Raw genomic sequence first — 24,248 nt, 5'->3', positions numbered from 1 at the left:
AAAACATTTCTTTTGGCCTCCTCATTTCCTTTCTCTTTTGGTGAGTTGGGCATACAGCAGTTGTTTTGGTAAGCGTACGTCAGACATGCACTCACAGTGCCTGTTCCACCTCAGCTGGTGCTGGGTAATCGGGGCCTCAACACTGAAGATGTTGGCCTCTGTGAGGACACTGACGTTAGTGCGATGATCCTTCCACTTTATGTTGAGGATCTTCCAAAGAAAGTGCTGGTGCTGGCATTCCAGGTTTTTCAGATGTTTTCTGTAGGTCACCCAAATCTCTCAGCTGTAGAGGAGAATTGGGATTACCACCGCTTTATAAACTAAAGGCTAGCATGTGTTCTGATGATGTGATTATTGAACAACTGGCGAGACAGTCTGCCAAAGACAAGGTTGGCACAGCAAATTCTGTGCTGAATCTCGATGTCTGTCTGCCCTCTGTGAGAGATGGCTGCCAAGATAGGCGAAGTATTCTGCATTTTCCAGTTCTTCTTTGCTGATCTAGATTTTCATTGCTGGGTCTGATTACTGGGGACTGTCTGGTGGAGAACTTTTGTTTTGCCGATACTGTATTCAGAGTTAGCCCTAGGCTTCTGTAAGCTTCAGAGAAGCAATTAAGAGCTTTTGAAGATCCTCCTTTGAGTGTGCAACTACAGCACAATCATCTGTGTACTGGAGTTTCATTATTGTTGCCGATATTACTTTAGTTCTGGCATGGAGACTAGAAAGGTTGAAGAGGTTGCTGTCAATCCGATATTGGATGCCGATGCCCTGCGGTAGAGTGTCTTGGGTTAGTGTTTTCATAGCTGCTAAGAAAATGGAGAAAAGGGAGGGTGCCAGTACACAACGGTGTTTTACGTCAGTTCGGATGACAAAGGGCTCAGAGGAGATCGACTGCACAGGATAGAGGCAGCCATCTGGTCATGGGGGAGGAGTCTTATAATGGTGATAAATTTGCTTGGGCAGCTAAACTTTGACATGATTTTCCACAAAGCCTAACGGTTGACAGAGTAGAAGGCTTTGGTCAGATGGATAAAGGCCATATACAAATCCTGGTGGTGATTACGTTTTTCCTGGATCTGCCTAGCTGCGAAAATCATGTTGGTTGTGCCTTGTAGTTGTCTGAAGCCGTACTGGGACTCTGGAAGTATTTCCTCTGCAAGAGGGAGGAGGCGACTGAGTAAGATTCTAGCAAGAATCTTCCCAGTGCTGGACAGGAGGGCAATGCCTTGGTAGTTGCCACAGTCATCCCTGTCACCCTTTTTGAAAATGGCGATAATGTTAGCATTACGTAAGTCGGCATGAATATTTTCGGTGCACCACATTTTGAGGAGCAGCAAGTGAAGCTTGTTAGACAGTGTTTCTCCTCCTACTTCAGCTGGTATACCATCAGGACCTGGTGCTTTGTTCTTCATTTGTTTAATTGCTTTGCAGACCTCCTCAGGTGTGGGTGGGTTGGCAAGAGTTTCCCTGTTTGGATGCTGAGGATGGAGTTGATGGTGTCGTCAATCACATTTGATTCTTGATTTAGAAGCTTTTGGTAGTGTTCCTTCCTGCGCTCTTTGATAGCTTCGTTTATCCTTAAGAAGGGTACTACCATCTTTGGATCTCAGAGGTGTGAGGTCACATGAGTTTGGTCTATACAGGGTCTTTGTCTCTCAAAAAAAAGTTCCGCATATCATGTCTGTCAGCAAGTGTTTGGATTTCTTTTGCTTTGTTGTCCTCCCACCATTTGTTTTTGATTTTTTGGATCCTCCTTTGAACTTCAGCTATGAGCTGATGGAAAGAGCTCTGCTTCTGACTGGATAGTGGTTGGTTTTGCCAGTTGCAGAAAAGCTTTTCTCTTCTGAGAAAGGGCTGTAATCTGTGTTGTTGTCATCAAACCAGTCCTGATGGCAGCAGGTAGCAAGGTGAATGGATTCCTTGCAAACCTCATGGATGGTCTGTTTTAGGGCTTCCCAGTCATCTTCGACACTTGTGTTGTCATTTCTGGGTGTGTATATAGACAGTTTTTCACTGAGGAGTGTTTGGAAGTTCTCTTGGTGCACTGAGGATTGAAGTGTTTGGATGCTGTATTGCCGCCTGTGTGATTTGGATTGCTTTCTATGTTTCGGTGCAGTCTTGATGGACATGACTGACCTTACCAGGTGGTGGTCAGTCCAGCAATCATCGACTCCTCTCATGCCACTGGTGATTTGGACATCTCTTAGATCCTGTGTTCTTACAATGACATAGTCTAAGAGGTGCCACTGTTTTGAGGAGGGGTGTTGTCCAGTTGTTTTGTACTTGTTGCTTTGTCTGAAGATTGTGTTTGTGATCACGTGGTTGTGCTCTGCACATTTGCTAAGTAGAAGGATGCCATTGGCATTGGTCTTGCCCACTCCTTCCTTCCCAGTGGTGCTACTCCATACGTTAGAATCTCTACCAACTCTTGCATTAAAGTCCCCTAAGAGGATTATCTCACCTGTTTTTGGAATGGATGACAATTTTATCAAGGTCATTGTAGACTGATTCCTTCTGTTCTTCAGTGTCAAAAGTTGGTGCAATATGCATTGATGATTGTGGCAAATGACTTTTTGACCAATTGGATGCGGAGGGTCATAAGGCGCTTGTTGATGCTGACAGGGAGCTCAGTCAGGTGGTTGACTAGAAGGTTTTTGATTGCAAAGCCACCACTGTGTATTTGCCTGTCGCTTGCTGGTTTTCCTTTCTAGAAGAAAGGGTAACCGCTTCCTTCTTCCCTCAAGTGGCCTTCATCTGTACATCATGTTTCGCTGAGAGCAGCGATGTCAATGTTGTACCCTGAGAATTCTTGGGCAGCAATTGCTGTTCTGCGTTTGGGTCTTTCACTTTTTGATTAGTCTAGTCGGGTATGGACATTACAAGTTGCAAGAAACATTTTAGTTTTTCAACTGCAATGGGAGTGATCCCTCTGGACATGGTTATCTAGTCAGGTATGATGGGATAGCCTATATTTGGGGCACCTTTTCTAGCCCATTCCCCGTATGGGGTGAGCAGAGGGGTTCCTAAAAAGGCCTGCTCAGTCATGAAAGCTGCTGCTGAAAATTCCCCCTTATCCCAGTCCAGGGGCACATGTCTGAGCTGCCACCTTGACATGGAGAAGCTTGGGTATACATAAGACCCTAAGACCGATGCCATCTGGAGACCTGTACTCCTGTTAGGGTCACCAATGGTGGTAAGGTTGAAGGCGAGGTACTACACAAAATACAGCACAACCCAGTATAAGACCTCAATGGTAGACCAGGCAGATGAAAGAGGATCACCTCTCAACAGCTACGAAGGTGGACGAAGTTGCAGTGGAGGAGAAACCCCCGGTGGTCTTGGACCTCCTTGCAACTGGACACATGTTGCCTCTTCCTCTAAGATTTTTGTGAATGCTGGTGTGCATCAACTCCCCCACATTAAACTACTCACGCGCAGGCTTTTTTCACAGGAAGAACTTTTTTCCCCACCCCTACCCATAAAAGTCCTGTGCCATTGGGCGAGTGGCAACGGGGATAGGTGAAGTGATCACCAGGAGTCCATAGACTCAGACCCACACACAGGTGGTGACGGCAAGATGGTTTAGCTATGAAAATCATGACTGTCGGTACAGAATCCTGCCCTTTCCCCTATCATTGCATCCAGGTATTCATGATCTTGTTAGCCAGGCTGAGGAATCTGTAAACACCTATACGTATTCCTGAGTGATATTGTTCTTAGAGTATCATCTTAGGATATCTTGTAGGAGGTGACCTAAAGGCCTTTTCTTTCTTCAGAAACATCAGTTAGGGTCACATTTCTAGGTTCATTAGGGTAAGGAAAAATAACAAAATGAAATACAAACTTCACCAAATATTGTCTCTCCTAAAATATTTGACATGATTATTTCATACAAGGACCTTGGATATACTTGGAAAAATCAACCTACCTTTCCACACGACTAAAACTGATACCTTTTTATAGATATCAAAACACATCCAGGCTAGCATGTGCTAACAATAATAGGAAAGTAGTGTGTCACATCGATATGGCTCGTAAGAATTCTGAAGTTATAACAGGACAAAACAGAATACAAGAAATACATGATGCAGAACAGTGCTTAGATTAGACATCCTAAAACTGGTTGGAGGAGTGTTGTGCTCTAGACTGTAAATTAGTACAAGCACATAGATACTCAATCTTGATTTGAAATGGCCCAGCGCTGTACCTGAAAGTTGGGTGTCTGTCTGTCTGTTTGAACTACTACATACATATTGGGGTAATCCTGCACCAAATGCCCATGTGGATACCTTTGTGTAAAACTTTACACCAACTATTTTTGGAAATATTGGTATTCACTAAGTATCTGTGTTCTTATTTTCCTGTGCATTTTAAATGTTTACCGAGTGCAGATTAAGGATAATTGGTCCCAGATCTACCAACATTTTATGCCCTCTTTGCCAGTTTCTTAAACTTGAATACAGTTACTCCTTTCCTCATTGCCTCACCCACAGCTGTCAGTCTCATTTTCAAATCCCGTTCATCCAAGAGCCAGATAGGGTAATGCAGTTACAGCAGTATTTTTTGTTCAGCCCATAATTCTACAATGACTCTCTTAAATTCACCAACACCATATGTTTGCGCCAAAAAGGTTATAGATAAATGATTCTGATAAAAGGTGGTTTTATAGGGCCCCCCTAAAAAGATTTTATATACATATTGTGCAACTAACAATTATTTTAATTTATATTTTATTAAAAATAAGTTTACTTATTTTTACTTAAGGTGCTTTCCTTCTCTTGCTTTTCTTATCTTCATTCCAGTTTTTTCTCTAGCATGTAATGTCTTTTCATTGTTAATACAATCTCTCCTCTCCCGCCACACACTTTTCACTGTATTTTCATTTTTGCCCTTATTTTCCATATCCCTCGCTTAACCTCTGCTTCTCATCCTTGCCTCCCTCCCAGTTTCTTCCTCATCCCTTTCCCTTATTTGTTTCTTCACCGCTCCTTACTTTCCCCATGGATCACCATTCCTCTTGGCCTCTAAATGCATTGCTCCCATTGATCTATCCAAGCTTCACTTCTCAAATGCTGCTGGAGATTCTTGGGACTAGATGTTTGTTTCCTGTGATGGCTCCAGATATAAGTTACAAGCCATATGTGTTTCTAGTGTCCTCAGATTGGACTGCATGTTCATTTATATGCTTGTTTTCTTTGCAGTGAGACCAAATTTTGAGGAAGGTGGGACAACGACGACAGGGAGGAAACACGAATTTATTCGCTCTGAGAGCGAGAACTGGCGCATCTTCAGGGAGGAGCAAAATGGGGAAGATGATGATGGAGGCTGGCGACTGGCTGGGTCACGGAGGGATTGTGAGAGGTGGCGTCCTCATAGTCCAGGTGAGAGGAGATCTGAGAAGGGAGTGGAGCAAAGAAGTTGAAGGAAAAGGGCAGTGAGTGAACAGGGACTGGAGGGCAAAAGGCTTATGGAAAAAGTAGGAAGAGAGGTTCATGCCATTTTGTTCGCTAAACAAAATTTAAGTTTGTGCTATGAACTTCTAAACATACAGCCACATGATGACAAGCTCCAAATTTTAAAAAAAAAAATTACACATGCGTGCTTGTGTCCTCCAGCCACTGAGCTTCATTTAAGAAGGAAACCAGATTTATTCTTTGAGTATGTGTCGTTGTGGATCCTACTGTAGGTCTATGTGCACCTCATACACGCGAGATCAGAATCTTTTGAATAGCATTGTCTGGGGTTGAGCATACAGCCTGTGCCTCCTTTTGCTCCCATGTGAGGTCATAAAGGTTGGATCAGCCTTGACCCTCCCTCAGTTCCTTCCTGCCTGAGGCAACGAGATGGAACTGGGCATGTGTTAGACCTGCTAAGCTTCCTTGAGCTTCAAACTTAATTCCACATTAGTTGTGTTTTGTGATGATTCCTTCTTCACTTCCTTGTTTTTCTATTGATTTTAATGTCCTAGGAAAATAAAGAGCAGGGTGGGGAGAAGGAAAAAGACAGCGAGGCTTTCTGTATATTCCACTGTACAGCAGAGCAAGGCGCTTTGCTCCAACCACTGCAGCAGACTCCAAGCCTTCAGGATTTAAACTCTCTCTAACCTGTGAGGGACTGATCTGTTCATTGATGGGCATAATCAATGCCTTTCCTGTTTGCGGGAAGAGTTGCATACATAAGTATGTGATGTGTAAATCATTCATGTTGAGGACTTATAAGTCAAGGGAAGTGTGTCTCAAACGTCACTTGCTGGAGTAATCAATGTGTGTTACCTCGGATGTGAAGGAGACTTCCAACTCTAAGGTACGCAGGAGGGATCATCCTCAGTGCCCATTGAAGCAGACATTACACTCAAGGTAGGGAGAAGAATGTAGGAAAGAAAACCTCCTTATGACACCAGTCCCATCGATGCAACTGACTCCGGCAATAACTTGGCGCCAAAGCTGATGCCAGCACCCGAATTTATGGGTGAAACTGAAAGAGAAGGCTAAGCTGAGACCAGACGTGGCTTCAAAAATAGAGAGGCAAGAAGAAACACCACTTCTCTAAGGATAAGAACAAGTCCTTCACCAAAGAGCACTGCCGAAAGGACAGACATTGCCGACATCGGTGTTTGCAAAAGCATTGGCACTGACACAAAATTCAGAACCAAGATACCCCCACATGAAATCTGAGGGATCCCCTTCAGGGACAACATCAGCAAGAAAATAGCACTGGGCACTGAAACCAGAGTGGAGACCTCATCCCTCAGTACTGCCATTTGAGGAATGCCGTTCCTTGTTAGCATCTCCAGTCTGTGCGTTTTCTCTGGCTTTGAACAGAGAGGCCTCCCTGCTAGCATTCACAAGTTACTTCAGATCTGGCCCAGGAAAACCTCACCACAGGGCACTGACCTTACACAGGCATGAATGGCAACTGGTTGACCAGGACATGACCCATTCAGCATGCCACCTACCATACTGGCCCTATTGCCAATAGACTATTTTTTTTATCACTGCAGACAACCCAAAATGCCAGAACTTTTGCTTTAGGGGAGGCCTGAATCCAGAATCACTACTCAATACCTTCCTTCTTCAGTGGAACAGGGGCTTGCTGTAGGCCTTCCCACTGATTCCCTTGATTCCCAGAGTGACTTCCAAAATCAAGAGACAAAGCCGCAGTCATTCTGGTGGTTCTGTACAAAGGCAGATCTGGCTCACAAAGCTACTGTAGTTGTTCATCCAGCTCCCAGGCCACAGAATCACAGCCATATACTCCATCGAGACTTGAAATCACTGCACCTGACTTTGTGGCTGTTCACTGTCTAAGTACCAAGGGCAGACTGCTCCCTGTAGTTTCAAAAAGTCCTATTTCAAAACAAGAAAACATCTATCAGAAGGACAAATTCTTTCAAGACAAAGAGGTTCTCGATATGGACAGTCCAAAATGATCTACACCTAGCCCAGGCCTTTATACTTAAGATCATTGAGTACCTAACTCATCTCAAGCAGGCAGGTCTCTCGCTCAGTTCTATCAAAGTCCACCTCACAGCAATTTCAGCTTGTCACCTGCCTGTTAAGTCGTGGGGGGTCTTCTCTCACCTCATTTTAGTGAAGTTGCTGAAAGAACTACTTCATACATATCCAAAGAACCCACTCCTGTCTGGGACCTCAGTGTATTTTTGCTCCCTGCACGCACCACACTCTGCAAACAGTCTTCCTAGTGGCTATCAGTTTGGTCAAAACAGTGAGTGAGCATCATGTGCTTGTGGGTGACCCTCCCTGTACAACATTCCACAGGGACAAGGTAGTGCTGAGACCTCCTCCGAGATATGTCCGTTAAGTAGTTTCAGAATTTCTCCTAAATCAATCCAACTTATGTATTGACTTCCCAAAACTATATTTGGCACTGGGAGAAAAATTACACATACTAGACATATCCAGTTGTCAGCACTGGATCCCACAGCCCACCCTCCATCTCTGCTGTTGGGTGTCTTTAGCTACCATGGGCTTTCAACTGGGAGGATTGCGACTGCTTCGCCCTTTAATGCCCTCACACAAGAGCTTGAGGAGGCACATGAACTGTGTGACCCCAGTGTATGCTGCTATTTTTAAAAAAATCCAGTCTTGTGCACATGAAACACGCACGCACTCCAGTGGCATCCACATTGTTTACAACATCTCAAAAAATGATGGTTACTGTAGGGTAAGGAGCCATTCTTGCAATTATTGCACACTCTTCTCTCCCCTCCATTACCTCTTCCCCTCAAACTAGCTGTTTGTTTTTAGTAGTTAGTAATAAGCCTGAGGTTAGACTAACGTATTATCAGATGTTTTCTGTTACGTGGGTGGAGGAGAAAGTTTGTTTGTCATGGAGAATGATTCATCCTGTCCTTTCCTCAGACATACTGTTGGTTTGTTGCACAGTTCAGTTGTAATTAAAACTGCTAAAACAGCACCTCAGGACAATCGGATGTGAGGTGTTACCCTGGATAGGCTTGCAATATAGGTGTACTTTAATCTCGTATCAATTGGTTACTCTTATAAAGAAGAAGATACGGACCTTATGAAGTTAGAAGTTCAGAAGTTTGTGTATGTCAGTTAGTTCCATAGTACACAAACTCCATAGAAACCTTCTGGAAGTTCCCTGTCGTTCACTTACAAGAAATCTTATTGCCTGTTTGAGTTTTGATCTGTATTGTAGATTGCTGGCCAAATAATTATAGGTTAATCTAGTTATAAATACTAGATAGGTATAAAATCTATGATTCTTAGAATGCTTCATACTTTGAAAGATCCTCTAGCATTTGAGATGAAATTGCCAGACTCCTGACATGGAAGTGGATGAATTAACAGGTATACCACACTGGCGTTTCAGCTCAGATGGCTATGGTTTTGTTTGAATTTTTCTCTTAATCAGTAGTAGGTCACAGGGGTCACAGGCCCATGAAAACAGTTTTAATACCTTCCTGTTTTTGCACTGAGCAATCTGTTTAAATCAACAATGGTGTAACCTGGTTCCACTTGCCCATTTCAGAGTCTTTAGACATTACCAACCATATGTGCTACTAAAAATAATCAGTGAAGCCCTTCCAACAACTTGCCTGCCTCCATTTATTTAGCTCAGCCTTTTCCTTTCAGAATGGTCTCTGCGTATACCCGCATACTAGCATGTATGTACCTGACACCCTTTTATGGGTTTAGAAAAGTGTCAGGCCACACTGCACATGAGTTTATGTGTGGCTTGCTCTTGCACAGGATAAGCAGCCTGCAGCTGTCCCAATTTCTTTTTGTTCCTTTTGTTAATAAATAGTGGGTATTCAAAATCCAAATCTTGTTTCCTAATCTTATGAGTTTATTTTTTGTACTATTTGAAATACTTTTTTATTGGTGGTTAACTCAGTGAGAGGCAGTTGCCTAAGGTCTGCTCAGCTTTTGAGACTTCAGGCAGGCATATTGGGATCAAGAAGACAGGCCAAAGTTACTGCTGTTAAAGCAGTCTTTTTATACCCACAGACTTTTAAGATCCTTGCTGGAATCTGCTTCATTGATTCTGAAGTTTTTAAGTCCCATGAGTCCAGAATCATAGGACTGGAAGGGACCTCGAGAGGTCATCTAGTCCAGTCTCCTGCACTCACGGCAGGACTCAGTATTATCTAGGCTATCCCTGACAGGTGTTTGTCTAACACGCTCTTAAAAATCTCCAGTGATGGAGATTGCATAACCTCCCGAGGCAATTTATTCCAGTGCTTAACCACCCTGACAGTTAGGAACTTCTTCCTGATGTCCAACCTAAACCTCCCTTGCTGCATTGTCCTATCCTCATTGTCCTATGCCCATTGCTTCTTGTCCTATCCTCAGAGGTGAAGAACAACAATTTTTCTCCCTCCTCCTTGTAACAACCTTTTATGTACTCAAAAACTGTTATCATGTGCCCTCTGCCTTCTCTTTTCCAGACTAAACGAACCCAATTTTTTCAATCTTCCCTCATAGGTCATGTTTTCTAGACCTTTAAAATTTTTGTTGCTCTTCTCTGGACTTTCTCCAATTTGTCCACATCTTTCCTGAAATGTGGCCCCCAGAATATTTGAAATAAAGTTCTTTATCATCAAAGACCTTCATGTCACCCTTGCCACAATTGGATCAGTGCGCAGTTCTCTCTCCCTCTCCTGGAGATACTGAAGCTGGGACCATACTCTGTCTAGAGATAGACACAGAGGCTGACTATCAAGATTTCCAGTCCCAGTCTCTAAGGACTCCTCCCAGTAATGCACTGCCATGGCTTTCCAACTATTCTTATTGTTGAACAGAATCCAAAGAGAGCTCTAAGTGTCATACTTCAGACAGTCATGGGCTTCCTCCAGATCCCATTCTTGCACTCTGAGACAGCTCTATGAGAAGAGTAGAGCCAGAGATTGGAAAGCATGATGGAGAGACAGCTGGGTTCCAGCACCATATTCGTTTCCTCATTGTCCATATTTGATGCCTTGGGGGATGCCCCTGGCATCAAGTTGAACATCTCTGCTCCCTTTTAGAAGCAGATCACCTAGAAGAGAGGCTTCTCTGTACAGTTGCAAGAGGTCTTTTGTTGCTACTGATCAACCTGCTTACATGGATTAGCAGAACTAGCTCGACCAGCTTCAGAGCAACCAGCGACCTTGGCAGTGGAAGACCAACTTCAGAAGATTTCTTCCTTGTCTCCTTTGAATACGTCATCCCTAACATCAGATGAGGTTTAGGTACTGGCGGTGTCTTCCTCTGTACTTGATGGCTTCAAAATCTACAAAGAGCGCCTCAGAAGAATGACGGCTTCTCTTGGTAGAATTCTCACAAGCTCATTGACATTCTGCACCCAGCTAAGGCAGGAAAGGTAGCTCCTTCTGTCAGTGAGGTCATTTTGTAGCCCATCAAGACCCTGGGCAAACCCTTTTATCAATTCCACCAATGGCTAAACTTACTGAATGCAAATATCAAGTTCCATCCCAAGGGTTTGAGCAGGTTGATTCATAACCTGTGGTAGGTTCACTAGTAGTAACAGCAGTAAATAAGAGAGACTGTCAAGGCTGGGCCGAAGTTGTACCCCCAAAGAAGGGGGTGCCCAGAAACTAGACTTTGTTAGGGGGAGATGTATTCAATGGTGAGATTACAGCTGGACATTGTCAATCACCAGGCTGTGTTGGCACAGTACGACAATTCTAATGGGGAGGCAATGTCAGTTTGCGAATAAATTGCCAGAAACCTCTAGGGAACCAGTTCCAGTCTCTTGTCGCAGAAGGTCATCAGGCCTTTCAATCAGCTCTGCAGGCTTCCTGTGGTGCAGTAGATTCAACAGCCAGAGCTACGGTCCTGGGGCCGGTTTTGTTCAATATCTTTATCAATGATCTGGATGATGGGATTAATTGCACCCTCAGCAAGTTCGCAGATGACACTAAGCTGGGGGGTGAGATAGATACGCTGGAGGGTAGGGATAGGGTCCAGAGTGACCTAGACATATTGGAGGAATGGGCCAAAAGATATCTGATAAGGTTCCAACAAGGACAAGTACAGAGTCCTGCACTTAGGAAGGAAGACTCCCATGCACCGCTACAGGCTGGGGACTGACTGGCTAAGCAGCAGTTCTGCAGAAAAGGACCTGGGATTACAGTGGATGAGAAGCTGGATATGAGTCAGCAGTGTGCCCTCGTTGCCAAGACGACCAACGGCATATTTGGTTATATTAGTAGGAGCGTTGCCCGCAGATCGAGGGAAGTGATCATTCCCCTCTATTAGGCACTGATGAGGCCACACCTGGAGTATTGTGTCCAGTTTTGGTCCCCTCAATACAGAAGGGATGTGGACAAATTGGGGAGAGTCCAGCGGAGGGCAATGAAAATGATTGGGGGCTGGGGCACATGACGTATGAGGAGAGGCTGAGGGAACGGGTTATTTAGTCTGCAGAAAAGAAGAGCGAGGGGGGATTTGATAGCAGCCTTCAATTACCTGAAGGGGGGTTCCAAAGAGGATGGAGCTAGGCTGTTCTCCGTGGTGGCAGATGACAGAAAAAGAAGCAACTGTCTCAGGTTGCAGTGGGGGAGGTCTAGGTTGGATATTAGGAAACACTATTTCACTAGGAGGGTAGTGAAGCACTAGAATGGGTTACTTAGGGAGGTGGTGGAACCTCTATCCTTAGAGGTTTTTAAAGCCTGGCTTGACAAAGTCTTGGCTGGGATGATTTAGTTGGTGTTGATCCTGCTTTGAGCAGGGGATTGGACTAGATGACCTCCTGAGGTCTCTTCCAGTCCTAATATTCTATGGTTCTAACACCGTGACAGCAGTAACTATGTGCCGTTACTTGTGGTTGCAGTTGTTTTGGATTCCTGCGGAAGTACAGCTCAGGATTGACGGACTCCTTTTCAAGGGGTGTGCTTTATTTTCATCCAAGATGGATGAGGCTTTATACGCAGTAGGATTCTAGAGCAGTCTTAAAAGTCTGTAAGCCTCTACATGCTGGCCACACAGGGTACGTCTATACTGCAATAAAAACGCCGCAGTGCCAAATCTCAAAGCCTGGGTCAGTTGACTCGGGCTTGGGCTGCAGGGCTAAAACTTGCAGTGTAGATGCTTGGGTTGGAGTCTACAGGTACTGCTAGAGAGAAAACTCTCCTGCACTGATACACAAGATTTGCGCACACACACCTACAGAGTAATCGGCATATATAACACATCTTGAAGAACAGTTTTGAGAAGTATTTTCTACTGCATGCATCCGATGAAGTGAGCTGTAGCTCACGAAAGCTTATGCTCAAATAAATGTGTTAGTCTCTAAGGTGCCACAAGTACTCCTTTTCTTTTTGTGAATACAGACTAACACGGCTGCTACTCTGAAACCTCTTTTTTCCGTGTGCTTCTATTTTGCTGTCATATCTAGCATTGTTGGTTCTTCACTGAATGGAATTTCCTTCTTATGGTTAAGACATAGTTTTAGTTCAGTGTACATTTGTCATTTAGTTGTTTCACTCAGGTTTTCATTCCTCATCATTTTAGAGGGACTTTCAAGTTTTGAAAATTTCCTTAGTCTTATCAGGATGTTGGAATGTTTTGCTTTAAATTCTGTAAAAATGTTCACAAATAATAAAAGAATTTAACACAAAGCATGCCGCCTCTTATAATCTCTACCTTTTCTTAGTTTACCATTTAGAAAAATATTTTTACGGTTCCTTTCCAGTTACCTGTATGTTTTAGGCCTCATCAAGAGTGTTAAGACTTGCTACTCTCCATCAGAAAGGATCTGCCGAAGAGATGTATTTATCAAAGAGAAAAATATCTGTTACTGGAGTTCTCTGAAATAATTTACCCCATTAATCCATACTTATTGCATCTACATCTTTGCTTAAGCATTTCTAGAGATTTTAATCCAGAATGAAAGCTTCTGGGGGAACAGGCTCTAAGTTCTTTAAAAACTATTTTACTTTAAACCAGAATACAGAAATAAAATAGAACAGACTTTTGCATCTGAATACTGTAACGGTTGTGTCAGAATATTAATTGGCTATATTGTACAATCCATCTAATATATGTTTTAAAGACATAAACAGAGCATATTAAGCTATATATCTAACAAAAAAATAGGAAAAAAAATATATATACAATATGGCTGAGCCAATATTGGAGCCTTATCCTTTTGTATTTCCTTGTTAAAATGTAATTTTAACAGCTCCACCTTAATTTTCACTGACTATTGTTTACATTAGATTTCCTGGATTTGTAAATGGAAAATAAAGAAAAATAAATGTTGCTTAATAGTATTAGCACTTAATTGGGCAGTTTTTAAAATTGATACCTCAATGGTGGGGGGAAGCATAGAAAGCAAAGGAAGCATTCTTCATTCCAAGAAGTAACTGTTACTGTGTTGCTGAAAGTTTTTTGTTTTGTGTTTAAAAATATATATATATATATATATATATATATATATATATATATATATATATATATATATATATATATATATATATATATCAGTCGCTGATGGCTAGTGTGGTTATCCTACTGAATCAAATCATGCCTAATTTTGTAGGTCTTATTTTGGTGCTTTGGCTATGTTTCATGACATGCAACTCCTTTTTAGGCTGTTTTTTTAACAGTGACTTCAGATGTGGGGCTTTATAGAAGGAAATAGTCTAAGAACTCCAGCTGTTTTTCTTTAAAATGCCCAGCTGGATTGTACCCTATAGTGGCATTCTGAATTTTCGTCACTATTTGTCCTCTTTTTTTCCCTACCCCATCACCCTTCCAAATAAGTTTTTTGTCCTGTGAGACTGTCTTGTAAAGTTACTTTCCCCCTCCTTTAGACGGTCCTCGTTCTGCAGGCTGGCGCGAACCTATGGAGCGACGGCGAAGGTTTGAATTTGATTTCCGAGACCGGGATGATGAGCGGGGTTACCGACGAGTGCGGTGTGGTAGTAGCAGTATGGAAGATGACAGGGACAGTCTTCCTGAATGGTGCTTGGAAGACGCAGAAGAAGAAATGGGAACATTTGACTCATCTGGGGCTTTTCTCTCATTAAAGGTGAGAACCTTCCTTGTATTCTGTATATGATGTGAATAGATTTCCTGTTGTGGCAAGTAGTCTGTAAAGTTATTTGTGTTTATTGTATCTATAGAAGGTTCAGAAGGAACCAATCCCTGAGGAACAGGAAATGGATTTCCGACCTGTGGAAGAAGTTGAGGAACATTCTGACTCTGAAGGGGGTCATGGTGAAGAAGCCAAAGAGCTTGAAAAGACAACCAAGAGGGAGGGGGATAAAAAAGATACAATAACAGCAGGTAAGAATAATTTCTTGGGTATCCATAATACACTGCATTCTTAGATTTCAACCTCCTAAATTAAACCTAAACCTTCAAATGTTACAGAGGCAGCAGAAGAATCAGTCAGAGCATCTTCACCATCTACCCGGTCAGGTACTCCACCAAAACTCCAGCCACAAGAACCACTACAGGCCAGTGTATTTGAGAGGAAGGAAGAGTGTATCCCAGAACGAACAGAAAAAATGGAAGATAAAGAGAATCAAACGGCAAACACTCCACCATCCAAAGTGCCCAGCAGAGGAGAAGGTAATAGACTGAGATGCATATGATGTTTGGTATCCCTGGGAGGGAGTACTGGTTAGATTATATCTTCAGAGAGATGACAAAGCTGGGTATTTGGGGCAGAAGACTTGCAGAGTTAACCAGCTGCTCTCATAAGGTTTGTGGAAAGTGCTTCCAATTTTTATTAAATTGGCTGGGAGATCTTTATTCTAGTGCTTACAGGTTACTGTGTGTTATATTTCTCAAATGTTTAACTTTTGTAAGAACCATTTTCCTATGATCTGTATGTATGTTGTATGTGTCAGAGGAATTTCATGGCCCACTTTTAATTCTTTCTCTAGATCTGACTTCTGCTGTTCAACCTTTGCCACAGATCTCTCCAGCTACAGTTTCTCCTGTTCATCTTTCTCCTCCTCTTTCCAATACAAATCCTGCTCTAAAGCCAGTTCAGACATCAGTCTCAGCTGCTCCAGGCATGGGCAACATTTCTGCTGATCCAGATGATGAAGAGGGTCTCAAACACTTAGAGCAGGTAGAATTTCTCTAATTTTTTTAAATTCCTCCTCTGTTTACAGAATATCAGAAAACAGAAGAACACTGAACGAACGAACCATTTCTGATGGAACTATTAAAAAAAAATAGAGCAATGTAACTTGTAAAGTCCTTTGTGGGCAATAGTTTTTCAAGTCATTTCATACTCAGGCTACTTCTGTGCTATAGTCATTATGTTGAGAAAAAAAATCAAAGCATGTAGTTCAATTTCTTAATATTTGAGGTTCCCTCTGGCACTGTCTGCTTCCAGTGGAGTTCAGGTAACAATTTATTCCTTTAGTAAATGTCATAAGTCAAGTCATAAATCTGGCAATCAGTAACCCTCTCACCAGTATAATCTCTTACTAGAGATTCTATTCAGTAATATATCATGAATTAACCAAAGTATCATAGCCTTCAAGTAACAAGTAGACTTTCTGTATGCCCAGATCATGTGATGGAGCATTTTAGAAATCATATAAGAAAGTTTCAGATATGCATGTTTTCCTTGTCATGTGTAAACTGCATTCTATAACAGCTGAATAAAAGAGATCATAGTGATTAGTAGTAGGTGAGGCTTCTCCCATGGTAGTATATCTATTTCTGTGTTCTGTTCCTGACTCTGTTATTGGTTGTATGAGACCCGTTGGGCAAATCCCTTTAATTTCTCTTTGCATCAGCTTATCCATATGTAAAATTGGGCACAATATCTAACTCACAGGGTTATTGTGAGACTTCAGTGTTTCTAAAGCCATTGGAGAGACTTGCACAGAGTTGTTGTAGAGGTGTGGATTACATTATTAAAGGTGCAGTTCTCCAGTCTGTTAACCCCCTTGTAGCCCACCAAATATGGTTTTTGAGCTTTGTAGTCCTGACATTTGTGATCGACACCAGGCTGTTTCGTTAGTTACATCTTATGCCATCATGTGAGCGCGCAATTGTAATACAGTATTTTCTAACATGTGTCTTGCTCTCTACTGCAGCAGGCAGAGAAAATGGTGGCATATCTGCAGGATAGTGCATTGGATGATGAGAGACTAGCAGCAAAACTTCAAGAGCACAGAGCAAAGGGTTCCTCCATGCCTTTACTCCATGAAGCCATGCAGAAGTGGTACTACAAGGATCCGCAAGGAGAAATTCAGGGTAGGTCTGTGCCCTTTCCACTTCCTCTTTTGCTTCACAGAACTGTTAAGAGAAGTTCACAACAAATTTATTCAACCCCAAAAATGTACCAAAAGAGCGCTGTGCTACTGTGTAGGGAGAAGAGCCATTGGTGCAGGGATTTCACAGTTCTAGTGAGAGAGGTTTAGAAGAGGTATACCTTTACCCAATACATGCCATGTCCTGTAGACTGCCTTTTGGCTCATTAGACTCTTCTGTAAGTTTTAAGTTAGAACAAATCTTAAATTGTCTTCTTACATGTCAGTAGCTAATCAGACCTCCTGATACCATGCGACTGAAAATCTATAGAACCTTGCTGTCAATATTGGAAAATACTCAATAGACTTGCTGTGACACACAAAAGAGAGGTTTCCTGACATCCGTGTCCCCAGCCAAGCTCCTGAAAGTGAGTTAAGATATCTCCCATCATCTATATATTGAAGATATAGAAACAATGCCATTAAGCTAGAAATATTGTGTAAGTACTTCATTTTTCAAAAGATAAATGGGGATGTGAGAGCTGCACTTGATCTAAATTGATCAACATATTTGAGGTGAAAAATTAAGTTCATAGTAGAAGCTGTCTCTGTAAGGAACTTACTGATATCGGTAGATTGTAAATTTAACACACCAGCACGTAACCCAATTGGGAGAATCATCCCATTTACCTGCATTTCTGCTATCTCATGCGATGCTTCAAGTCCCAGAGTCTTTACCAAAATAAAACTGAGGCTGGAGGCACTCCCATGGGAGTTGGAAACAGGCATTTGACTATTGTAGGACACCAATGTATTGGAGACCTCTTGAGGAAAACAGTTCATACAGGGCACCTAACCACCTTAATCTTCCTGCAATAGCATGGTTTTCGGTAGGGATGTAAATAACATTTTAAAAAAAAAAGTAAAAGTTTAAACTATTAAAATTTTACCGGTTAAACATTTAACCATTAAGGAGTTCACAACATAGGCGGGGAACTAGTGGTGTGGGGTGGGGTGGGGTGGGGTGGGGGGTGCTGCAGCACACCCATGTTTTACACGGTTGTCCCAGCTGCCAGGACTCTAGGCGCGGGCAGACAGCAGAGTTTAAACATTAACCGAATGCATTACCAATAAGACTGATGCTTACCGGTTAACATTTTGCATCCCTAGTTTCTGGTCAATGTGGAGAACAGCCACCTGTTTCTAATACTGAAGGCGCAATACCTGAAAGTAATTCTGGACACAGCCAAAGATCATGTCTTAATTTCCAATGACATGCAACTGAAAATTGCTGACTTGATTCAAAAGTCAGCTACATTCTGGTCAATAGTAAGCTTCTTAATGCAGCTCCAGGACATGCTACTATTGTGTGGCAAACTCTCCAGTGGGCCCGTATCAACAAGGCCATTAAAGACTTCTACTCCCTTTCTTACTTTGTCTCATTCTGTGCCACTGCAGCCTTTGTCAATAGTTATACCAAAGGCATATCAATAACTGATCATGTCTCAGAGGCTTGCAATATGTACAGAGTTTAGTTAATTCTCCCTTCCAGGGATCCCAGTCACTGTTATGAACATCCTATTGTACAGGCTATTAGTATGCAAAGGTCTAGAGAGGGAGAAGCACATTCTTACCTGAGAATCTTTATATATCTAGCAATTCCACCCTGTCAAGATTACACTGGAAAAGCTATAGAATAATTAGTTTATTCTCTGAAGTTTGGTCAAATGCCTAAGTAAGTAGCTAACCTAATTTATTGTGTGCAATTTTGCAAACTATCTACTTCGGGTAGATTTTCCAAGAGTGGTCTGTGGCTGGCCCAGCTTCAGAGGTATTGCTTGCCTTCAAGCTTCTAGGGGTGATAGGAAACACCTCTGTGAAGTTTCTGGACATAAAGGGTATAGGAAAGGAATTTCCCAGATGAGCTTATTAATATTTTTTCCTTTATATTTGCTAATATAGTAGAGCCTAGAGGCAACAATCTGTCTTAATTTGTGCTTGACACTGTACATACAACGAAATACCAGTCCCTAACCCAAAGAGCTTCCACTCTAAGCAAAGAGTGAATATATTCTCTAAAAATGCCAACTGCGCAGGGGTCTCATTCCTGGGTCTGAGCTCAAAATGGGAAGAGTTCCCCTGTTTCTAAAGGTGTTTAGACAGATAAGGTCCATGATAGTGGAGCAGAGTGCAACTCAGGCCCCTGCTTGAACGTTGCTTGCTACTCACTGCCATGAGTACTTGTTGCCCTCTGAATGATTGGGAGTTCGTCCTTGACTGAAGTTGGAAAAAGCTCCTGTGGGAGGCTGTGCCATACTGGATATTGGAATCTGGTGAAGAGCTGGACCATTGAGTATAATTCATTGTTGTTTGGATTTGGCCTCTAAAAAAGAACACTGTCCAGCTTTTCAGGTGTTTTTCTTTTGAGATATCCCTCATGGTTCTTACTCTACAGGAGAGAGAATCCTACAGAGGGGAAAATTATTTAGTCTGTAATTCTGCTTCTCTGAAGACATCCTCTTGCAGGATTCTTACTAAACCTCTGTTCTTTCTTCGCGTTGGAGGTTACCATATTTCAGGTGTATTTCTCTGCATATTTTTGATCTGATGTTGGCTATCTTTAATGGCTTTGTGAGAGTTTGTCTCCATTGTGTTTGAAAGAAGTGATTGAAATATTCAGTGGATCGCATTTATACTGAGTAGGGGGGGAAAGTGCAGCTTCCAGTGCTTGTGGTCCTGCCTCTTTACATCATTACTTTCAAAAATAAAATAGTCTTCAGATCTGAGGGAATTCTGACAATCTTCTGCTAGGAAGCTAAAACCCAGGAGCAAGAATCTTGCAAAATATCTTCAGAGAAGCAGAATTACAAGGTAAGCAATTTTCTCTTTCCTCCACCTTGCTGCTACTAAAATAATATCCCAAAGTGTGTAAATTATACAGAAAAATGCTGTACAAATTGCACCATATAAATCATACACAGTACCTTTATTGTCAGAAGTGCTGAATTAACTCTGTTATTTGAAGGAACAGATCTAGGATCTGGAATAAATGTGCAGTCCAATAAGTCATTCAGAACAGTAGAGCAAGGTGAACTTTGAAGGTGTGAGCCACTGACATTTAGATATGGTATCTATTTTAAGAGTTCCATGCTCTTGGTTCCCTACACACTGGACTTAACTTTTGTGTCTTCATGTATTGGTTGGTGATATTGCAGGTCCCTTCAGTAACCAGGAGATGGCAGAGTGGTTTCAGGCTGGGTATTTCACTATGTCCCTGTTAGTAAAGAGAGCATGCGATGAGAGTTTCCAGCCACTTGGAGACATCATGAAAATGTGGGGCAGGGTTCCTTTCACTCCAGGTCCAGCACCACCTCCACATCTGGTAAGCACTTAACAATCATCACAAGTCAAACAATGATTTTTTTTTTAAATGAGAAATGTTATTCTTTGAGTACTGTCATAAATCCTTGATCTTGGAAGTTCATGTGCTCTCAGCATCAAGTTTGGAACCCTCTGGAAAACAGCAGCTCTTGGAGGAGAGGGGAGGGATCACTGCTTTCATTTAATTTTAAGCATATACTTATGTGTTTTGTTATATCAAGGCATTAGGGCTTAGTCCTTAGTCCTTAGTCCTGATGTCTGATAAAAGCTGTGATACTGCACGATTTTTTGCATGATCAGAAGTTTTGATCAAAATGCATTCTTATCTTTACATGCTGTTGGGTGTACCATTTGTCCTTCTTTCCATCACCTGTTGAGAGCAATATTAGAACTTGTAAATATTCACACAGTTAATAGTGGCTTATTCCCAAACACAGGGTGAGATGGACCAGGAGCGACTAACTAGACAACAAGAACTTACGGCCTTATACCAAATGCAGCACCTCCAGTACCAGCAGTTTTTGATACAGTAAGATCAACAGTCTGAGATCTGCTAGTGGCTGTGTTCTGCTCTGCAGTTTTAATAAGTTTGGTTCAACTTCTGGACATTGTTTCCCTGGGCAGTAGGGCTGAGAATGCTGCAACTCCAACAGCAGTGGTCTTTCAGCCTAGAGCTAGCTACCACAGGCACACTTTACAGTGTCTTATTCCTTAAGCAGTACATAATTACTCTGGTGATATGTGCGCACTCTCTCTTGTGCACACTCGCTCTCTGTCTGTATGGTGGGGTGTGTGTGTGTGTGTGGTATACATAAAATAATGCTATATAGATAGCACCTTGCCTGATCATAATGAATCCTGACCCTCCTTGCAAATGGTGTTCTGGGGATTTGGAGTCGGGTAGGACAGAACATCTTCGGTGTTATGAGGAACATAGAAAACTCCATTCAGAACCCTCTTTTCCTCTGTTGACTCATTGTTTCTTGGAGATGCGGGGAACTATTGAAGACTGTAGCGTGATACCAGTTTTTGCCCAGTGAGGTGAGAATTGGAGTCCCTGGGGTCTGGCCCATTTCTAACAGCTTGTATGTGAGGAGGCTATAGTAAAGAAAGCAATTAAAGATCGGTTAGCTTTTTTGATTGTGCTAAAGATGTATGCCATTTTCATGATCTTTGAATGATGGCTGTTAATATAGGATTGGTAAAGTCAAGAGATCTATCATTGTAATAGGAATGTGGACATGACTAGATATTTTACAGCTAGCTGGACAATTACTAAAGTAGGGTCAGTATATGAATTATCTTTGTATCAATTTTGGGAAAGCGAAGTGCAGAAGGAGGTAGGAATGGTACAAAGTATAGAATTCCAAATTGGAACGGAATAGTCAGATTGCATGGTTGGAAGTGAGAGGGAGGAAATTTTGTTCTGCCCACATAGGCCAGTTTACTGTGGTTTTTATACCCTAACTCTTCTCAGATCCCATTTTGTGGTGTCCTTCAGGGATCAGTGTGAGTACATATAGATTGGTTTATTGGATTAGTGGGGATTAGACTGGGTGGAGACTGAGGATAATGTGGGACTTCCACAAACTGGATGTTACATAGTTTGATAGTGAACAAATTCCATTGACTCTCTGCTTCTCTTTTGAAGACAACAGTATGCACAGGTGTTGGCACAGCAGCAGAAAGCAGCCCTCTCATCCCAGCAGCAGCAGCAACTGGCTCTCCTCTTACAACAGTTCCAGGCCCTGAAGATGAGGTGAGTTTTCAGACTTTTACTGATTACTGTCCATGTTAGGCTGTGGTTGTTAGTGTGATGTTCGCCTGTTGCCTGTATGTGTCTGTTTCAGAATTACTTGGTCATATCTAGGGTTGTGCGTTCAACTTTTTTCCAGGCAGTGTGGGTGTAAACTATTAAAAAAAAAAAAAAAAAAAAAAAGTTGTGGATATTGAATACCTTTTTGTCCATGGCTTCTGTCTGGGAGAGAACTTATGAAAATGAGAAGACTCTTCCAGTTGAAGTCCTGGCTTGCACTGTTGTGGGGAAAATTGTCACCAAAGTCCTGATCAGCATTGGTAAAACACTGTTATAAGGACACACGATGTGCTGGTATTCAACTAGCAGAGGCAGGTCAATTCTATAATTTCAGATGCCATTGAAAAAGGTAGCCTGTGAACTACTGCTTGTAGTATCATACTGGGAGACTAACCCAGCACTTGACAGAATAGTCTTCAGACAAGAGAGAACTTTCTGCATAGTACTGTCAGCATCAGGTTTTTTCCTTAAATAAAGGCTTGTAGGGAGGGGAATGAAGGAAAATGCAATGACATGTTAAGAACTAAAAATTTCCATTGTGTGTTCAGACTAGACCTGTCTTTGGAAGTGGCATGTTGAATCTTCTTGTTTGTATTACAGAATATCTGAACAGAACCTGATGCCGTCTGTAACTAGGTCTGTGTCAGTGCCAGATGCTAGCTCAATTTGGGAGCTTCAGTCAACAGCCTCACAGCCGACAGGTAAGGGACTACTTCTAGGAAAGTCCTTAGGTCCAGAACCTTACTTTTAAACTATTGCATCTCTTTTTGCCACTTGCAGGAGGTGAGATAGATCAGTGTTTGGGTATGTCCGCTTCCATTAGAAATGAAAAAACAGGTCTTCAACTCACCTCATGCTCGAGGATAAATTCCATTTTGAATGGCTAAGGAGGGCAAGGAGATAAAGCTGTGCAAAGAGACGTAAAAATGTAGCAAACTTCATTTTGTCCAGGATTTGGTGGTAAAGCCCAGCCTAGACCCCTCAACTTGGTGCTTCTGTGCCTCCCAGAAAAGTGTTGGGGTGATCAGGCCTTGCTCCCTGGGGTAGTAAGGAAGTGTGGCCTCTTACTGAACATAATTATAAGAGTGTAGCACACCATTATGTTTTCAGTATTTGTAATGTAGTAGTAACCAGAATACACAAGACTTCCCTCTGTAGTTGGCTTCTGCTAGTCTGCTTACTGTTGCTTGTGAATATTAATTATCCTGTTGTGTGTATGCTCTTACTTTTCTTTGCTTTCCAGTCTGGGAAGGAAGCAGTGTCTGGGATCTCCCCATTGATACTGCAGCTCAGGGACCTGCTCTAGAACAACTTCAGCAGCTTGAGAAGGCCAAAGCCGCGAAGGTTAGAGACTATCATGCATCTGGAAAAAATGAGTTACACTGTAGAAGGACCCTGTTGATGTTATAAACTAATAGTTATATTTTTATACTTGTAAATAAAACTTTCCCAGACATCTCTCTAGGGTCTTAAAGTGGGATTATTTTGATTATTGGGTCAAACCTAAACATTCAAATTAAATTTCCCCCTTTGCAGTCAGAAGTGGGTAGGAGCAGTAACTGTCAGACCTCACCGCTACTCTTAATCCCAACCTCTTCTTGCACAAATCAGTTTAGGGAATAGTGAGTGCTAATTGTTGGGGCCATTCACAGATATTCTAGAACCTTTTTATGAGTCATTGTACAAAATGGTGTAGGAAGTACCATTTGGGGATAACTTCACAGCAACTCTTCATAGTCTCTTAATTCAGGAATAGTTTTAAGGAGTGGCATAGGAGAACCAATTTGGAGAACAAGAAGTTGTGGTAGACCCCAAGAAATCACTGTAAAGAATGTTATAGGAACTCAGATCTAGCCAGGTAATTCCCAGGTGGTATCATCAACAAAGAATGGTGTTGGTGCATCATCTTTTAAGATACTGTAGTCTCAGAAGGAATCACTGTAAAGAATGGTGTAGGAGTGCTTTACCTACTCTAGTCTTGTATCTAATTGTAGTTTTATATAATTGTAGCTAGAGCAGGAAAGGAGAGAAGTGGAAATAAGGGCCAAACGAGAAGAGGAAGAGAGAAAAAGACAGGAGGAACTTCGAAGACAACAAGAGGAGCTTCTTAGGAGGCAACAGGAGGAAGAGAGGAAACGACGAGAAGAGGAGGAGCTGGCGCGAAGAAAGCAGGTGAATTTTTTTCAACACAGTTTAAAACTAAATCTGTGTCAGTATTACTGCAGTTCTGTAGGAAAACCCACCTCCAAAATCTTGTGCAGTCTGATCTATTTGTAAAAAGTGTGTGTGAAGACAGTTTATAAGAAGTATTTTTACCATGGGTATGTTGCTGAAATA

The 24,248-nt window shown here is 42.1% G+C and overlaps 1 protein-coding gene across 15 annotated transcripts in view; it reads left to right on the top strand.

Moving 5' to 3' along the window:
• The window catches only part of GIGYF2 (GRB10 interacting GYF protein 2), a 152,982-nt gene that overhangs the window by 79,289 nt on the left and 49,445 nt on the right, over positions 1–24,248 (top strand). For all 15 annotated transcript variants that reach the window (XM_043521652.1, XM_043521649.1, XM_043521647.1 and 12 more), the window contains 12 exons: positions 5,202–5,381; positions 14,306–14,523; positions 14,618–14,780; positions 14,868–15,068; positions 15,386–15,576; positions 16,559–16,718; positions 19,930–20,096; positions 20,533–20,624; positions 21,747–21,854; positions 22,512–22,612; positions 23,155–23,255; positions 23,922–24,083. In XM_043521652.1, coding sequence (XP_043377587.1) covers positions 5,202–5,381; positions 14,306–14,523; positions 14,618–14,780; positions 14,868–15,068; positions 15,386–15,576; positions 16,559–16,718; positions 19,930–20,096; positions 20,533–20,624; positions 21,747–21,854; positions 22,512–22,612; positions 23,155–23,255; positions 23,922–24,083 — 1,844 coding nt within the window. The remainder of the gene's footprint in view (positions 1–5,201; positions 5,382–14,305; positions 14,524–14,617; positions 14,781–14,867; positions 15,069–15,385; positions 15,577–16,558; positions 16,719–19,929; positions 20,097–20,532; positions 20,625–21,746; positions 21,855–22,511; positions 22,613–23,154; positions 23,256–23,921; positions 24,084–24,248) is intronic.

This window comes from Chelonia mydas, chromosome 9 (genome assembly GCF_015237465.2).
Source record: "Chelonia mydas isolate rCheMyd1 chromosome 9, rCheMyd1.pri.v2, whole genome shotgun sequence".
Lineage (NCBI taxonomy): Eukaryota > Metazoa > Chordata > Testudines > Cheloniidae > Chelonia > Chelonia mydas.
Note: the sequence above shows the minus strand (reverse complement) of the source record. Positions and strands in the feature narration are given on the sequence as shown.